The sequence below is a fragment of the Eriocheir sinensis genome, chromosome 29 (assembly GCF_024679095.1).
Source record: "Eriocheir sinensis breed Jianghai 21 chromosome 29, ASM2467909v1, whole genome shotgun sequence".
NCBI lineage: Eukaryota > Metazoa > Arthropoda > Malacostraca > Decapoda > Varunidae > Eriocheir > Eriocheir sinensis.
Genome location: NC_066537.1, coordinates 12,288,252 through 12,306,756, shown reverse-complemented (window position 1 = coordinate 12,306,756; position 18,505 = coordinate 12,288,252). Strand labels below are relative to the sequence as shown.

At 40.3% G+C, this 18,505-nt stretch overlaps 1 protein-coding gene and 1 long non-coding RNA gene across 6 annotated transcripts in view; one reads left to right on the top strand and one right to left on the bottom strand.

Moving 5' to 3' along the window:
- The first annotated feature begins 4,144 nt into the window (after positions 1 to 4,144).
- Positions 4,145 to 18,505, top strand: part of LOC127005072 (putative neutral sphingomyelinase) — a 110,104-nt gene continuing 95,743 nt past the window's right edge. For 3 of the 5 annotated variants that reach the window (XR_007758260.1, XR_007758258.1, XM_050873565.1), the window contains exons 1-8: positions 4,145 to 4,254; positions 8,033 to 8,151; positions 8,680 to 8,821; positions 9,224 to 9,445; positions 12,337 to 12,438; positions 15,120 to 15,332; positions 15,943 to 16,071; positions 18,306 to 18,417. Coding sequence is in view for 2 of the 5 variants with exons in the window: in XM_050873565.1 (XP_050729522.1) it covers positions 8,078 to 8,151; positions 8,680 to 8,821; positions 9,224 to 9,445; positions 12,337 to 12,438; positions 15,120 to 15,332; positions 15,943 to 16,071; positions 18,306 to 18,417 (994 nt within the window). In the remaining 3 variants the exon portion in view is untranslated. Of the gene's footprint in view, positions 4,255 to 7,474; positions 7,607 to 8,032; positions 8,152 to 8,679; positions 8,822 to 9,223; positions 9,446 to 12,336; positions 12,439 to 15,119; positions 15,333 to 15,942; positions 16,072 to 18,305; positions 18,418 to 18,505 lie in introns of those variants that run through there. The other 2 variants (XR_007758259.1, XM_050873567.1) reach the window with 2 other exon arrangements.
- Positions 9,543 to 10,166, bottom strand: LOC127005076 (uncharacterized). Its single transcript, XR_007758263.1, has 2 exons — positions 9,806 to 10,166; positions 9,543 to 9,697 (listed from the first exon to the last, which is right to left on the bottom strand). It is a non-coding gene; the product is annotated as an uncharacterized LOC127005076 (long non-coding RNA).

Below are 18,505 nucleotides of genomic sequence, written 5' to 3'. Positions count from 1 at the left end.
GGCAGTACCGATTCTTGAGGCACTCCGCTTTGTGTGTGTGTGTGTGTGTGTGTTCTCTCTCTCTCTCTCTCTCTCTCTCTCTCTCTCTCTCTCTCTCTCTCTCTCTGTATATACTAAACGACGAAGAGAGAGAGAGAGAGAGAGAGAGAGAGAGAGAGAGAGAGAGAGAGAGAGAGAGAGAGTTGGCTTCCTGTGCAAGATGTAACCTGACTCCATCCATCCTTGCATCTCGCTCCCCCTCGCAAAAGCTGCCGGTTCAAGGTCACTGGGAAGAATAATAACATTGTGTTCGTGAAAGTATAAAAAAGAACATCACCAAGGGAAATAAAATAGCTAGCCTGCCCGCCCGTGAAACCTTGAGAGACAGGAAGTTACTAATTATAGGCTGTACGTTTTCAGTTTATATCGATAACACTTGGGATTATTATTATTATTGTATACGTTATGGAAGTTAAATATTGTGTTGTATTAATTTATTGCTGTCTCCTAACCCAGAAAACATGATAGACGGGAAGTTATAGGCATGTTATATTAGGCTACCACGATTTCAATTCATTTTAATAGGCTACCACTTTAAGATTGATATTACTAGTATGAACGTTTGGAAGTTAAAATATTGCGTTGTATTAATTTATTGTCTCCTACCCCAGAAGTTAGGCATACTATATATATTAATTAGGCTACCACGATTTCAATTCATTTTAATAGGCTGCCACTTTAAGATTGATATTACTTTTTTAGTATGAACGTTTGGAAGTTAAAATATTGCGTTGTATTAATTTATTGTCTCCTACCCCAGAAGTTAGGCATACCATATATATTAGGCTACCACGTTTTCAATTCATATCAACAGGCTACCACGTAAGATTGTTATTGTTATTAGCATGAACGTTTCGAAGTTAAAATGTTGTGTTGTATTAATTATTGCTGTCTCCCGACCAAGAAACCATGAAAGAATGAAAGTGAAGTATAATGTCTTCAATCTACATATCAAGAACACTAAATTATTATGAGTATACGCGTAGAAGTTGAAATATTGTTATGTATTCAATAATAGCTTAAGCTTATGCAGATCTTAACTTAAACTCCGTCATAAGTTAGAAGGAAGAACTGAATTAAGCAGAGAAAAAAAAATAATGAAAGGAAGGGAGTGAGAGAAGGAATGGAGGTAAAGGAAGAATTGGAGAAGGAAGAGACAAAACATTAAAACCATGGAGGGAAAGAAAAAACGTAAAAAAAAAATAGATAAGAAAACGAATAAGAAAGAGAGAGAGAGTGGCCAGTGTTACCATATTGAGGACTTCCCCAATCGAGTCAAGGGCCCTTCCTAACCCCTCTCAGCCACACACTAGCCAGCCCAACCCTTATATAGCCCCAAATACCACCAAAGGACATTCAACTTCACCTCTTAACTACATGTCAGTAAATTATGCGGCTTATGAACGCGTGTAACTATGCATCAAACTTGTTATTGTTATTTCAGCGTATATATTTAGTCATTTAATTATGTACATGTGCAATGGAAAGTATAAGTATTTTCACACCGTTGTTTACAGGTATATTCTAAGCAAAGAGAGAGAGATGAAGTTGATGGTGAAGTAAGGAAAGAAAGAGAAAGGAAAAAGGTAGAGGAAAGGAAAGGATGGAAGGAAATCATGGAAAGAAAATGACGAAATGAGAGAGAAAAAGAATGAAAAGAGATTAGAGAGAGAGAGAGAGAGAAAGGAAGAAAAAAAGAGTAAGCATAAGATTAGAATGGAAGGAAATTATAAAGAAAAAGGACGAAACGAAAGAGAAAGAAAAAACAGAAAGCAAGAAAAATGAGAAAGAAAGACAAAGAAAGAGATTGTAATATACGGTAGCATTGCACATGATCAACAAGTGGTCTTCCCCATTTGTACATTTATCTAGTACGCTCCTGGAAATGACTAAGTAGATTCCGTCCTTTTCCCCGTAACCGAGGTGAGTCCGCGAGCCTTACCACGAACACGCTCCCCCAAGGCCGGTTAGCACACACCTTTCCCATCTATTGCAATCCCCCCTTCCTCGACCCTTCCCTTGTGATCGATTCCTACAAAGTATCAGAATGCCGGATAAAGTTGGGGGTATGCGATAAGCTCCTCGTGGCCTCAGTGCTCATCTTCGTATCACCTGTAGGCATTCCTATTAATTCTCCTTTTCCTTGACCTTTCCCTTGAAATCGATTCCAATAGTGTATCAGTATGACAGACCATGTTCTCTATATACAAGCTAAGATGGGAGATATGCTAAGCTACGCGTGGCCTTAGAGCTCATCTCTGTATCACCTGTATCTGTTTGAGCTCTCCCTTCCTTGGCCTTTCCCTTGAGATCGATTCCAATAGTGTATCAGTATGCCAGACCATGTTCTCTATATATAAACTCAGGTTGGGGTATAATTTATGCCAAGCTGCGCGTGGCTTCAATGTTCGTGATCTGTCACATTTATCTATGAGCTTTCCACGAATTACTTTCACGAGCTAGTGACTGCCTCCAATATATCGATTCCATCTGTAAGTGTCAGTATGGTTTAAACAAGTCAAGAATATAGCCTTTGGAAGTGAAGTTTGGGGAAATAAAAGGAGGCAAAGGAAGTTTGGAAGCTGCTGTTGTTATTTTTGTTGTTGTTGTTTTATTTAGTTGGAAAAAGAAGCGAGGGAGAGAAAGATAATGAAGAGAGGAAGAAGGAGGTAGGAAGATAAGGATTGAAGATGAATTAAAAGTTGGAGGATGAAAACGAAGAGAAAAACGGAGATAAGAAATACGTGCAGGTGTGAGTATAAGAGGGAAAGGAAAACAGGAAAAGAAAAGGAAAGAGAAAGTGGAAAAACAGGGAGGAAAGAGAGGAACAGTAAGGAGTGAAGAACGAAAGGGAGTTAAAGAGAAAAAGGGAGGAAATAGAGAGAGAGAGAGAGAGAGAGAGAGAGAGAGAGAGAGAGAGAGAGAGAGAGAGAGAGAGAAACGAAATCTATAGAAAGTTGTGAGAGAAGGGTTTTACAGGTAGTCAGCAGGTGTTGGCCACTTGTTGAGCCTCTTAAGAACGTTGAAATCAGTGACATCTATATAGCTGTTGGGCTAGTTTGGGCGGGAACTCGTATAGCCTTGATTCTTGGCCGTATGAGGTTATTTGTTATACATCAAGCGTCGTGTGGTAATTCTTACTAAAAATAATCAAGCAATAATGAAAGAAAGGATGTTGAGCTCCTATGGTAGGCTTGAAAGTAGTGAATCTATAGCTATATTGGGCTGGTTTTGGTAGGTAATGTTTTCTGGGTAGGCCTAATTTTGTGCTTGAAGCGTTCCGTAAGAATGATTATAAAAAAAAGTAAGAGAACAAGGAAAGAATAAAATGGGCAGGTATTATATTCGTGGTCATGTTGCCTGTTCGGTTTCGAGGTTAATATGTACACTACACCGTAGGACATAATGACTAAAAAGCAAGCAGAATATCAGCGGGAGGCAGCCCAGAATACTAAGAAGTTGCATAACCAATACGTACAGATGAACTTGTAAAGGACATGATTGAAATATTAACTCAGCTAGAATGGGAGACAGACCAAGAATCTCTACATCTCTACACTTTTCTACTCCTTGTTGTTGTTTTTCTCGTTTCTTAGTACTTTATCGGGATTTGGATATCAGTATGAGGTTCTATTCTTCACTGATATAATATTACTAAAAAAGAACCTCATAGTAAAATCTAGCCCTCGATACTGCTAAAAAAAAAAAAAAAAGTGTAGATATGTAGGTATATATATGGGGCGAGAGTCTTGGTCTATTTCCCATGTTCTACCTTAGTTAATATTTCAGTCATGCCCTTTAACAGTTCACCTACATTATATCAGTGAAGAATAGAACCTCATACCGATATCCAGACCCCGATAAAGTACTAAAAAACGTAAAAAACAAGGTAAAAAAAAATGTAGGGCCTAGATGTAGAGATTCTTGGTCTATTTTCCATATTCTACCTTAGTTAATATTTCAATCATGCCCTTTAACAGTTCACCTACATTATATCAGTGAAGAATAGAACCTCATACCGATATCCAGACCCCGATAAAGTACCAAAAAACGAAAAAAACAAGTTGGTTCAAGGGTAAGGGTTGCCACTTTCCCACACTTGGCATCACTGCGAGACTCTGAGGGAGGAGAGGCGGGCAGGAAGACGGTCTCCTCCTCCTTTTCCTCCATATCTCCCGCGCCTCTTCTTCCACCTCCTCCTCCTCCTCCACACAGGTAAATAAAAGCCTAAGGAACAAATACACACGTGGAACACACTAATTAAAGGCCGAAATACCTGTGAAAAGGTGTCAAAATCGTGGACATTTCTGACAGTTGCTTGGGTCTTCCTCGTTTTTTTAGGGATTTGACCTCCACGCAGCTGCTCTTTCCTCTTATTTATGTTGATTTATTATTATTTATTCATTTTCTTACCTTTTGTGACCATCTGTGTAGTTTGGAGATGGACAGATAGGTTGATATTCGCGTTTCTTTGTCATAACGTGAATACAAGGAAATCTAACCCGTATTTTTCACGTTATTTTTTTTTTGTTATTTTATATATTTATTGCTTTTTATTCATTTTCTGTTTTATTTAGCCACTTGTGAAGCTTGGAAGGGGACAGCAAAATTAGTATTGGTATTTCTTTGTCATGCGTGAATACCTGCTAACCAAACCCGTATATTTCCCGTTATTTCATGTTTTTTACGTGTTTTAGGGTCAAGGATATGTTTTACGGTGTTTTATTTGCATTTGCCCTGTTTTACGACCGTGTGTGAAGCTTGGAAGGGCATAGAAAGGGTTACAATAGTCTTCCTTTGTTATACGTGGAGGTAAGATTTCAAGACATATATATTTAGTCTATTTTTGTTGTTTTCCATTTGTGTTGTGTTTTAGGTGTGTCTTGTGTTGCTGTCCAGGTGTGTTGTGTTACCTGGCAGCTGTGATGACGTGGAATGCAGTGGAGATTAGCCTAAGAGCACATCATCCTTAAGCATATTTGATTAGTCTAGATCTCTGCTTTTCCCTCTCTCTCTCTCTCTCTCTCTCTCTCTCTCTCTCTGCATCATCACCCCTTGGTAAAGCTACAGAATCACACCCAGTTCAATATAGTAGACAAGGGTGCCACTAAACTCATGTACTGCCATTCCCTATTTTCCTAAACTAACAGAACCATATTTTTTCATCTAGTTCAGCACTCAATATCTGTTTAAGTAGCAATTATCACAGCTAAGAACAGTAACCTATTGCTGCTAAAATGCTGACCTATCACCGCTAAGTCAGGCGTTCAGATCTCAGAAACAAGCGATATGCAACAGAAACTAATGAAAATGATTATGTTAAAATATATCAGAAAAAAGTAGTGTCAACCATCAGAGTGAGTTAGCTCTAATTTTGGAGTCCTTATCCACCACAGGCTCCAGGACTAATGTGCTGGAGATTAGGTTCAGGTTCAGGTGTTGGTCGGGAAGTGTAGCCTTTGCAACGGCGCTTCCCTATCTTGTTTCTCTTCTCAATCAGTCAAGTTCCTCCGTTGGTGTTCCCTTTTCATCCACATCTCATACACTATATTCTTCAGCTCTGAGGCCATGTGCAGCTATAGTGTGTGCTCCCATTATGGATTGATAGAGTGGTGCTTAGCCTCAATCTAAAGTACATCAAGAACTAGGCAATGATAATATTCTGACAGCAATTTCTAAGTGTATAAGGACTGCATGAAAAAATACAGAAACACCGACAGCCTAGTGAAACTTAAGTAATCTTAACCCACTGAAATAGTAACCTAGCCCCATTGAAATAGTAGTGACTCCTCCTCCACATTTGTTTTGGGTGAGGGACAAAAATCAGCAATCATAACTTAGTCACATATTCTCAAACATATTGAATCTCACATGCCCACATTTGATAAGGCATTCTTAGAGATTGGGGGTATTTCCTTTGGCAGTTTTATGAGCCTTGTGATAGTCTGACAAGGTTTCTGTGCCATGAATGTGGAAAATACATGAGAACCCAGTCAATCTCCTTTGTGGCCTTTGGAAATATTTGTTGTAAAAGCCGAAAGTGGCATATGTCTCACTTCGATGGATTCGGTGCATTTTCTATTCTAAACATTTTGATATCAATGATGACAGATATATGACACTGACGATAGATTTTTGAGAACTGTCATCCTCCCCACAAACCGAGTCTGGAATACTGTATAGTGTATTGTATTGCCTGAATTTGCACAGACCATTGGAGCATTGTAACCCAACTAAACACATGCTCATCATCAAAAGGTATGCATGGAGTAGGCTGCTCTACCATTACCAAATGTACTAAACTTTACCCCATAAATCATAATAGTACATCCATCTCCCATACTACTCCACTCACACTCACTCTTATCTGTGTTATCAGTAACGTTTGCAGTGGCAGCTAGTATGTCTGCGCACGTTCCCAGCTGTCAGGTGTGTTGCTTCCAAAGATTGCATTGTTAGGTCGTAATGTTGCCATTGCTGAGACGCCTCTGACGTTATTTATTTTGTTAGCTTCTTTGAAAATTGTTCTCGCTTTTAAATTTTAGATAGTTTCTTTTTATTTAGAGAGAAAGAGAATTATGGTAATGTGTAAGAATTGCTTTGAAATATAAGATAGCAGTTATGGAGAGATTGTGAAGGAGAAGAAAGGGGGAAAATATGTAGAAGGAGAACATAAGAGTTTGTGGTCAGGTGTGTTGCTTCTGAAGAGTGCGTTGTTAAGGTATAGTGTTGCCATTGCCGAGGCACTTCTGATATTTGTTTTCAAGTTTCTTTAAAAATAAGTTCTCGCTTCTAAATATTGTGTGGTTGTTCCTTTTTATTTAGTATTTTGTGGCATATAAAACTTCAATCTGATGCTATTTATTATGTATGTTTCTATTGATGATATTTCTCACCTCAAAATTTTGTATACAGTAGTAGTTCATTCTTATTTACTGTATTTTAGCGTATGAAATTTAAATCTAACACTACTATTTATTTTGTGTTTGTTTCTTCATTAATATTTCTCACACAGTTTGTATGCTGTAGTAGTTCCTTTTTATTCACTCTTATCTCGATCATATATAACTTCCCTGAGACACAATTCAGATTAATGAACCTCTACTCTTAAGGGTTAATTTTTCTACATTTCCCATATTCTTGTCCCCCATGTCCTTTTCTCCAATATTTTTTTCCTTTCCTTCATTTCTTGGGAGCCATTTCATGTTCCTTCAGCCCTGAGTGTTTTTCCCCCACAGCGAGATTCTTTTTTCATGTGTGTGCGTGTGTGTGTGTGTGTGTGTGTTTTCCCATGATTAGAGTTTCTGTTCTCTTCCTTTTATGACTTGTTTCACAGCCACTTCACAGGCAGTTGTATTTTCCTCCCACACACAAAGGTACAAATAGTCTGCCTCTCTCTCTCTCTCCCTGACCATCTCTCATTCCCTGTCTTTTCTTTATCTCACTGTCTCTCATTTCTTCCTCCTCACTATCAGTATCTCCTTTTGCAAGCACTTGAGTTCTCACCAAGTCCTCGTCTCTTCTTCTTACAAGCCTTCTAATCTCTTCTTACTTCCAGCAGCTCTTAGTAAGTCCCATAATTTGCTTGAATCTCTATCTCTCGTATAAACTCCGGCATTTTCTTTCTCCTTACAGACTCATAATTTTGTCTCATCCCTCTTAAACTCTTCCATTCTCTTTCCCCTTCTTAAAACATTTTTGTTCTCTGTCTAACAAAATCTCCTGTCCTCTTTCTTACATATGTTCTCCCTCTCTTCACAATCTCTCCATAACTTAATTTCTTCATAGCAACTCCTACACATTAACACAATTCCCTTTCTCTCTCATTAACAAGCCTGCCATTCTCTTTTCCTTCTTACATACTTCTTCACTCACCACAACCTTACAATCATTTTAGTCTCATCTTTCTCTTAGATTTAAAGTTCATGTAATTTGGATCATGGGGTCTGTTTATGGTGAGGACATCTATATAAATCTATGTAAACTTCCCCAGGCTGCCCATAAGTAACCACAGTGTCCGTGAGGGCCGTCGAGGCAGATGACCGTCTCCGAGCGTGCCCAGAAGGACTCCAGCATGGCCGTGGAGATCAAGGTCCTCACACTCAATGTCTGGTGAGTCTGGGAAGGGGAGGAGGATGTTTGGTGAGCCTATGAAGAATTATGTGTATTTTATTATTATTATTATTATTATTATTCACAAGGTTCACAAAGCTTTTTTCTGTTTCTTATTAGTTTATTTTATCATATGTTTATTTTGGGGATGTGTGAGTGTGGGTGTGAAGGGAAGAGGATGTTTGGTGAGCCTGTGAAATAAGAATTGTTACTTGGCTTTAGTTGAGTTCAGAAAGTTTTTTTTTTTTTATGCGAGTGGAAAGAGTGGGAGTAAGGATTTTTATTTCCTGGATCAGTGGTCTTTTTTGAGTCTGTAATTGTGTGGTATAGCATTCACTTTATTATTTGTATTAGTTTTACCACTAATGAATAAAATATATCTCTTTTTGGATGCTGAAACAAACTACAAACCTTAGCATCATGCCATTATGCTTCTCTGTCCACAACCTTGGCTAACACAACCAAAAATAGTATAACCTTACTTCACACCAAACACAACAAGAGTCTCATGCCCCACACCACCCACAGGGGCATCCCGGGCATCTCCAAGGACCGTGAGGCGCGCATCGAGGCCATCATCCAGCAGCTGGTGACGGGGAACGAGGAGTATGACTTTGTGTTCCTGCAGGAGGTGTGGTCCAAGGCCGACTACCACATCATAGCATCCAAGGTGTGTATTTACAAGTTATTTGTCACTGGATATGATCACTATTTTGTGCAGATTCATCCATTCATCCTTAACTTTGAATATTGATCACTTAAATTTCTCTGCCATCTCCTCAAAGGCTCAAAACCAGTTACATTCTGTCCTCCCTGTCCACGAATCACCCTAACCCCCTTCACTACTGCCACCTTCACCATCTAAGAACCAGTTATATAGTTATTCATCTGAAGAAACAGTTACCCTTTGTCCTAACCTTCCTCACTACTATCCCACCTAACCTTCCTCACTCTTTCCTCCCAACCTCCCTTACTACCTAAACTCCCTCACCTGTCTTCCTCACCCCCCTCACTACCACCATAAGTAACACATCCTCCTGCCCACCTTCACCTTCTTCTCTTCCTCCTGCAGGTGAACAAGCTGCTGCCCTTCTCCCACACCTTCTACAGCGGGTGCATGGGGTCCGGCCTGTGCGTGCTCTCTCGCTCCCCCATCACAGAGGTCCACTTCCACCGCTTCGCCCTCAACGGCTACCCCCACAAGATGCTGCATGGGGACTGGTGGGGTGGCAAGGGGGTGGCCCTGTGCCGCACCACCCGCCATGGAGTGCCGATCCTGCTGGCGAACACCCACGTGAGTTTGAGTTTCGGGTTTGGGGTGCGTTGATGATTTAGTGGGTTATTCGTTTTTCGTTATTTATTTTTACTTTTTTTCTTTGTTTGTGTATGTGTGTGTGTGTGTGTGTTCCTTGTTTTTTCTATCTTTTCTGCTCCTTGTTTTTGCTATTTACTTATTTTTTACCCTGTTTTTTCTTCTATTATTTATTGTATGTGTGTTTGTCTTATTCTTTCCTGTCCCTGTTCTTTGTTCCTGCTCTTTATTTACCTATTTGTTTTTCTATTCTATGTGTATGTGTATGTGTGTGTGTGTGAATGTGTTGTATTTTTTTCCACCTGTCCGTCTGTGTCCTCATTGTTCCTGCTCTTTATTTACCTATTTGTTTTTCTTTTCTATTCTATGTGTATGTGTATGTGTGTGTGTGTGAATGTGTTGTATTTTTTCCACCTGTCTGTCTGTGTCCTCATTGTTTCTGCTCTTGTTTATCTTTCTCCTCGTAGATTCAATTCATCTTGTTTTTTATTTATTTACAGTTTTGCATTGCTGTTAATGTATGTGCGTTTGTTTGTTTTGTTTTTGTTATGTTGTTGTTGTTGTTGTCTTCCCTTGTAGTACTGTATTGCTTCTTCGTTGCTGTCGGTTGTTTTGTGTTGGCCTCGTAAGTGTTTGTTTGTTTCATTGCATTGTTTTTTTTTCCTTCCTGTGAATTGATATCCTGTTGTTAAAGTCTGCTTGTGCTTTTCTCTCTCTCTCTCTCTCTCTCTCTCTCTCTCTCTCTCTCTCTCTCTCTCTCTCTCTCTCTCTCTCTCTCTCTCTCTCTCTCTCTCTCTCTCTCTCGTCCCAACCTTGACCACTTTTTCTATTAATAATCCGCCACTCTTTACTGTACATCACACTTCCCATTCTCTCTTTGTCTCTATCTCTCTCTTTCTCTCTTGTGTGTCTTGGTATGATTTTCTCTCTTCCCTTCATTTCTCTTTCTTTCGCTCTTTTTCAGGCATGTGTGACGTGTATGTTGTCACTTGCCGAGCCTGTCTGTGTATGGTTCTTGTATCAGCCTTGCCACAGAGGGCCTTGCTGGCAACTGTTTGTCCTCCATGTCTTGAGGTTATGTCAGAGTCTTATCCTGTCATGGTTCTGAGTTGGTGTGTCAGTGATTTGCAGGTCCTGGGGGCAAAATCACATTGTCAAGGCCAGTTAGTAAAAGGTTTAATTCAGCTTGGTAACAATTCACTAACTATGGTATTTGTTTAGTAGGGGGAATAACTCAGCTTGCTAAATATTTGTGTAGTAAAGATTTTAAAGCCATGAGGTATAAAATGTAGCACCCTTAACTGTTTTCGTCATAGTATACAGTTATTTCACTATGGCCTATTGAAAAACATAAGAGCAGAGAGAGTACAAATTTGTTCTTTTTAATACTGGATAATTACTACACCCTCCCAGACTTCATTAACCTGACGATAATGATGATGAAGTTGTGGCACCATGAACATATACCCCAATTGATCAGTTGGTACTCTTCAAAACTCAAAATAATATCCTGCCGATGTTATGGTCCTGCACTTAAAAAGACTCGAGCTTGCTGCACACCCCTAACACTGTCTCTATCTTCATCTTACATCACCATATTACAACAACACTACATTAACCCAGTAGCAGCGGGGATCATGTTTCTTAGTGGTCCCTGTAAGCGAGAAAATGAGAAAAAATCATCACTCACAATCCGTTTCATGATATATATCAAAGCATTTGGGATCAGTTTATGTATCATCTATTTTGGGGGGTTTATATCATGGCACAAACTTGGCCCATCGCTGCTACACGGTAAAGCCACAAATTTGGCCCATCGCTGCTACCGGGTTAATTTGCCTAACCATCCAGCATCTCAGACTCGGCTGCATGTAGTCCGAGTCACCAGGCCTAGCAATGTGATTTTGACTTTGGATACCACAAGTTTTATTTTTGTTTTGGTTCACCTGTATTGTCCTTACGTATTATACATTTGGTCAGTGTGGTTCCTATGGCATTCACATATATCTTGCATTGTGGTATAAAGTGTTGTACATCTCATGCGTATATGATTGCAGACGAGGAAGCTCCTGACCCTCCTTTTCCATTGCAGTTGATAATGCTGAGTGATCTCTTTCCCTGTGACAGCCTTGTACCCTCCCCTTTATCCTTCCCCCAACACCCTCCTGCTGGGGATGATGTGGCAGGTTGTTCAGGTCTTGCCACCAGAACACTCCTCCCCCAACATGCTTCTGGCTTGGTTAATTATCTCTCCATGGTTCCCTTCCTTATTTACCCTCAAAACAGCTAATATATGACGTTATACAACCCTGAAAGCTTGAAGTAATGAGTGTTCTGCTCACCATGTTAAGTAAATCTACAGCCAGTCAGAGGCCAGGAAGGATCAGTCACCAAGAGGTTTACACAGCCAGTCAGGGGCAAAGACTCATTCCCTTGCTTGCTGCACTCTTATCGGCATCACTCCACATCTTATTGTGTATATTGTACAGTGGTTATCGATGCCTGTTTCTCAGTATTTCAATTTTGACTGATGCCTCACTGTTGCATATACCTGCTCCTTATTATGCACCAAACCAAATTCATGCTAAATAGAAAAGATTGTTTGAGAATCTTTAATATGCCCCTATTTCAGGTCAGGATCTGGATCCAGACCTGAATTAATAATTGGTAAATGATTTGCCTTGAATTGACATTCTCATGCAAACAGTCTTTGCTGATTGGAATTCTTTGGTGGCTGGTAGACTTCATAAAGTTCTTGCCTGTGGCAGGTAAATGAAATGACTGCCTTTCAGGGCTGTAATGCTAACCTTCCAGTCTCAAAATAGTCTCTGCGTCATTCCCTCTCCCACCGTCTATCTCCCTCTCTCCCACAGTTCATAAGCTCCCCGCTCCCAAGCAAGGGTGTGTGCACCCGCCTGTGTGGCTCAGGCCCAGGGAAGGAGGTGGAGGAGGAGAGGATTCCCATAGTGAATAAAGTAGCTATCTCATCATTACCTTCACCTCTCCTTCTTCTTTGTCTTGAGGCTGACTAGAGAATGGTGCTTTATGCCTCTCCCTCTCTCTCTTTTTGGGTGTGTTTGTGTGTTTTGGGTGTAGGCTTTATTTGATGTGTGTCTTTTGGTAGTATTCCGAGTTGTGTTCTGTATGGCTGTCTGCACCACTGTATGCATTACATACCTTTTCTTCTTGCCATGTTTGCTTCCATTGTCGCCAAGAGCTCTGGGCATTTCCTGGCTCACACTCATTCACTTTGGGCTCCAGTTGTGGTTTAATTGTTTAATTGATCACTCTAACATCTTAGCAGTCTCTCCAGCCCCGCCCACCTTTCCTAAGCACCTGATTCTTGAGCCTCTTACTGGGTCATTGCACATGTGTGTGTGGGCGGGGGGTATATCAGAAGGAAACAATATCAGTGTGAGTGTTTGAAGTCTTAGAAGTTTCCTTAAGAGCAGTGTTTCTCATCGCTGTTATTAAGGTCGCAACCAGACATAGCTTGGGAACTGCTACACCAAATCATTGCTGCTAAGGGACCCTGTGACCCATTCACTGGTTACCTGCTCAACAGTGAACACCTGTGGAGATAAGTGTATATACACACACACACACACACACACACACACCTCAATCCTTGCACTGTTCATCAGAAATTCCATACCCTGACATGTCATGGGAAAGTTGAACATAAGTAACATGTCAAAACTGTTTAGTAAAAAAGACACTCAGTTGAGGAAATATGAAAATCCTCAAGACCAAACGTTTAGAAGCTGGATGTAAATGCTTGAAACTTTTCACAGTGAGTCACCACATATGTGACATTGAATTCACAAAGAGCACAGGTGTGACAGCATTACCTAACCTACCTTGCACTTGGTCCCTGTATTCAGCCCTTCTTCCACATTCCCTTTCATTGGTACACGCAGAATGAGCAGGTGAAAGAATTCCAATGCTTCTTTCTCATTTGATGAAAAGTTGTAAGTTCCCAAGAGAATGGTCCTTATTCTTTAACCCTCCATATGTTTATTTACCTTTTATGAAGTGCAAAGAGTACAGAAGCAGCGTGCATTGAGGGACTAGTGTCAGGGACCATCAGGGTCATTCATTTCTTTCTTCTTGGTCAGGTTTTGTTTGTAATTTGACTGACTTCCCTTTCCTTCATATTGCCTGCTTACTACTACTTTTGCCATTTCCTGAGATTTTTTTCTTATTTCTGCTGTTTCAAATCTTAAACCCTTCCTCCTAACCAGGACCCTGTTGGCACTCGCCTCATTCTCTTGCTTCGTGGATTGTGCTTCCTTCCTCCCTACTTTTTATATTCTCTTTATTGTGACAAGTTACATTTTATAAAAGTTCTTAATGTTTAGTAGAATTTCTTATGCTAGTAATTATTCTTGCATATTCGAAAAAAAATAATAAACAGTAACTGGGAATCATTCATGTATCTAACAAAGCACAAAGAGTAAGTAGAATTATAGTTATTGATGCACTGGACAAATAAAACCCAAAAGTGAGTGAGACAGCCAGCTAGACCGACCGACAGACAGACAGGACAAACAGCTGTGGCCCCGCAGTGTTCGTCTACGTGTGGATTGCTGTTGTTGTTGTTGTTGTTGCATGAGGACTTGCACGGCACCTTGGTAGTGAGCAGTGAGTGGGTGGTTGTGTTTCCAAGGAGTCGTCCCTTCCTACACTGAAGCTCCAAGGATTTGCTTCACTCACTGTCAACAATTACTCTATACTCCTGTAAGAAAAAGATAAACTTCCTAAATTTGTAAGGGCCACTTTCACAGTTCGACACGATGGGTTAGTAAGCCTCCAAACCAATGCCAAAGACTGAAAAATTCCTTGTGTAGTGTTTCGTGTTTATATTTAAGTTCCTAACCATTGCGGAGTGTGTAAGATTGAATAGTTTGGTTTGGGTGATAACAAAGCCTCTGTGTTGGACTGTGAAACTGGCTCTCATACTCCTTATATTTGTAAAAGACAACTATTAAATTCGTAAAAGTTAACTCCCTAAAGTTGGCCCTTAATTGTTCTTGAAATTTGACTTTCACCCAGGAATACCTTAATGCTTTCCTTTACTGATGTTGTTGAAGAGTGTTCCAAGAGTCATCCCTTCCTTGTGTGTGAGTGAGGCTCCTCCACTGTTTCTTCTGCTCACTGAAGGGTTAGCTTGTCAATCTGTGCGCTCCATTCCAGTTAGTACTCACCTCGGGAAATGATTACATACTCTTGAAGTTTGAGTTGATGTATAAAAATGAATTGTGCAAAGTAAAAATATAAGTTTAATCAAGGTTTTTATTTTAGCAATTCTATTTTTAATACTTCAAATTTGAGCTATTATCGAAATATAAAATCAATGAGCATTTTCTTTGACAGTATCATATTTAAATAACTTAATTTCACCATGATATGAGTGCCAATTGCAGTGGTAAACACAAATTGACATGCGCACCCTAAGAGGACAGTAACACTTATTTGTCATTAACGTGAGCCCTTGACCTTCACATCCTTCTTGCCATAGTTAAGATCCTCCAAGGAGATTACAGTTTATGGAAATTAATTAGACTGAAGTAAATTTCCAACTGCGCCAGATATAAACATTTGCCTGGGTATTCCAATTAACAAACACCATCACCTCCGCCACCCCACACAACAGTTCCACGCTGAGTACGACCCGCGGAATGACGAGTACGTGCACCACAGACTCACGCAGGCCTTCGAGACGTCCGAGCTGATCCGCTTTGCCAAGAAGTCCGAGGAGGTGCTCATCTTCGCCGGCGACTTCAACTGCACACCCACCGACTTCGCCTACAGGATGGTGAAGTTCTATGCAGGCTTGGTGGACACATACACCGACAGTCCTTCTAAGGTGGGCCAGCCTGTGTGTGTGTGTGTGCGTGTGTATTGTTTTTGTCCCCCGTTTTTTCCTGAGTGTGTGCGTGGTTGTGTGCGTGTGTGTATTGGTTTTGCCCTTTTTTTCTGAGTGTGTCCATGGTTGTGTGTATTTTTTTTGTTCCCCTTTTTATTGAGAGTGTGTGTATGGCTGTGTGTATTGCTTTTGTTCTACCCTTTTTTAATTCTTACTTATTACTTATTTTCTCTTAATTTTCATATCCCTGTCTGCTCATTGAGGGGAATCTGATTAGGTCTATATCTTTTTTTTTATGCCCTTTCAATATATTTTTTTCTCATTTAAGGATCACTGTTTTCCTCCTTGTTTTAGCTTTCAGGTATAAGTAACTCCCATAAATTTCTGCTTAGAGTTTACATTTAAAGAATTCCCATGTATTCCAGGTTCCATTTATCTAAGAAACACAATTTTATTCCATATATGCAATTAGAGTCAAGGTAGTTCAGTAAAATTTCTACACTTAGTTCTTATACACACTGACATTTTCCTTTACTGACACTCCTGCCCTTAGTTTCTTTTACACCTGTTGTCTTTCTGCCGCCTTACTGATGCTGCTGCCCTTCCTCAGACCCCCGGCTCATGTGGGGAGACCAACCTGACGCCGGCCAACAGCTACACCAACGTCAAGACTCTGCTCACCAACCCCTCCGGCAACAGGATCGACTACATCTTCTACCAGGCCTCCGCCACACACAAGGTTGTTCCCACGTTTATATATCAATGAGGAGTCAGAGAGCAGGAATGGGGTAAATACGAGAGTTGTGCATTCAAATACAAATACTTCAAATTTCAACGAATATGAATTCTAATACACTGAAATGATTTTAATTTGAATACAGATACGTCTTGAAAGTATTTATGAATACATTCATGAATATTTTTCATTGAAAAATACCTTCTTGACATAACAGGGTATAGCACTGTTCTAAAGTTATGCAACAGTGAAATGAGCTCATGAACCTGTTCTACACATGACAATTACACGTATGCCCAGAAGGCTAGAATTTTAAGGAATATACCCAAATACGGTATTTGAATGTATTCAAATACAAATACCAAATGCACTCCAGCCCTGGTTGGATTAAGTTTAGGGTAGCTTCAAACACATGATACCCAGGAACTTGTGGTATAAGCTAACTAAGAATGACCTCTCTTTGTTGTTTGAAAAGTCTCATTAGTAAGGAAGCATATATGAATTTTCTGAGTCAAGACCTTGAGTAACTGTTTGGGGTTATGTTAGGCTAAATTTAGGGTCTCTTCAAGTACATGACAGCCAGTGACTTTTGTTTGATAGAAATCAACAAAGAATGAGATCACTTTGTTATATGGAAAGTCTCATTAAGAGTAAGGAAGCATGTATGATTTTTCTGAGTCAATGCATATATATGGTAACAGTTTGGGGCATGGTTAGGTTAATAGAGTCTTTTCAAACACAAGATAGCCAGAAACTCGTACCATAAATTAACCAAGAAAGACCTCCCTTTGCTAGACAATAAGTTTCATTACTAAGGAAGGATATATGATACAGTATAATGTATTTAATTAATTGACAGCCAGATGGAGGTAGCCAGATCTTTATTATCAGCTTCATAACAGTCTAGACATAAGCATTGATGAATACATATGTACATCTCTAGTCTGTCCAATCTGTATACATCTCTAAGCCACGCCCGTTCCCTTAGTGCTGGAGATTTAGTAACAGTTATTGTACGGTGATCTTGGACTTTTCACTTATTTTTTGAGATTATTTTCCCTTGCATCCCCATTCACTCTTGTAATGTACAGAGATTGCAGTGTCTGAGGTAGCTAGTGGTTTTAGGTTCTTAGACATTGCCCAATCACGTACAGTTATTAGAGGATGACCTTAAGGAGGAAAGATAAGGACATTTTCCCATAGGTCATTTAATTAATGTACATGATTGGGCTATGACTGAACCAACAAGTATAGCTACTGCAGCCCTGCCAGGCATTGTAGCCACTGTACATTACAAGCAAGGGAACATATTTCATTGACACAACAAATAACTGTGTATCTTAAGGGTTATAACATTCCATGCATAAAAAGTGGGTGTGGACAGATTGGAAATTAATAACAACAGGATGGAAGATGTCAGAACTTTATCCTCAGCAACAGATCTACAGTCTTGTATACCAGAGATACAATGATAGAGATCAATTGTGTAGCCTCTTCCACACTGCATATTTCCTCCTCCACCAGTACATGTCCTGTTCTTCACTCTTGGATCTGCTTTCTCTTCCTTCCCTTCTGAATGGTAAAGGTAAGTTTAGGGCATAGGCTGTAATAGCTGTGTGTGGCTTCTTTGCTCATCTCATTCCCAGTGGCCCTCGAGTCAGTACACAGGGCTAGTGTGACACCAGGTTACCAGAGTTTACCTTCCCCAGGTACCCATTTGTCAACCAGCCCAATAGGGAGGATTAACAGATGGGTGAGCTGTATGTCAACTGCCTGGGCCGGAATTTGAACCCAGGCCTGCAGATGCATAGCTAGGCACACTAACCACTGCACCGCGGAGGTGTGCATAATTCTCAAATGGATCCAGATTTGCATCCACATCTGTAATAAACACTCCTTCATGGTGCTGTGGTTACTGTGCCTAGCTACAAACCCATAGGCCCAGATTCTGGCCAGATCAGTCACCTCGCAGCTCACCCAGCTGTTTGTCGTTCTCCCTTTAAGAATGGTCAATGAATGGGTACCTGGGAAAAATAGACTGTGGTAACCCAGATGTTACACTGGCTCTTACCTACCACATAAGGGCCAATGCAACTGATATGAGCTCATAGGCCACACGCAGCTGTAAGTTTATGCCCTCAACTTTATTTTTACCAAGGAGCCATTGCTCTGGCTGGTCTTACAGTCTGCAGGTGAGCGCAGAGGCCTTCTCAGGTGTGATGAGTATTCTTTTACAGGTGAAGACCAAGTTGTGTGACCAGCCATGGCCGCAGCGAGTGCCACAGCGGGACTTCAGCTTCTCCGACCACGAGGCTGTGCGTGCCGTCCTCACCCTCACCCCTGTGAAAGGTTAGCACTTACAGAACATTCACAATTCATAAATTCATTTTTGTCCTGATCAGGTTTTTTGAGATTGTTATACCAGTGAAAGATTGTA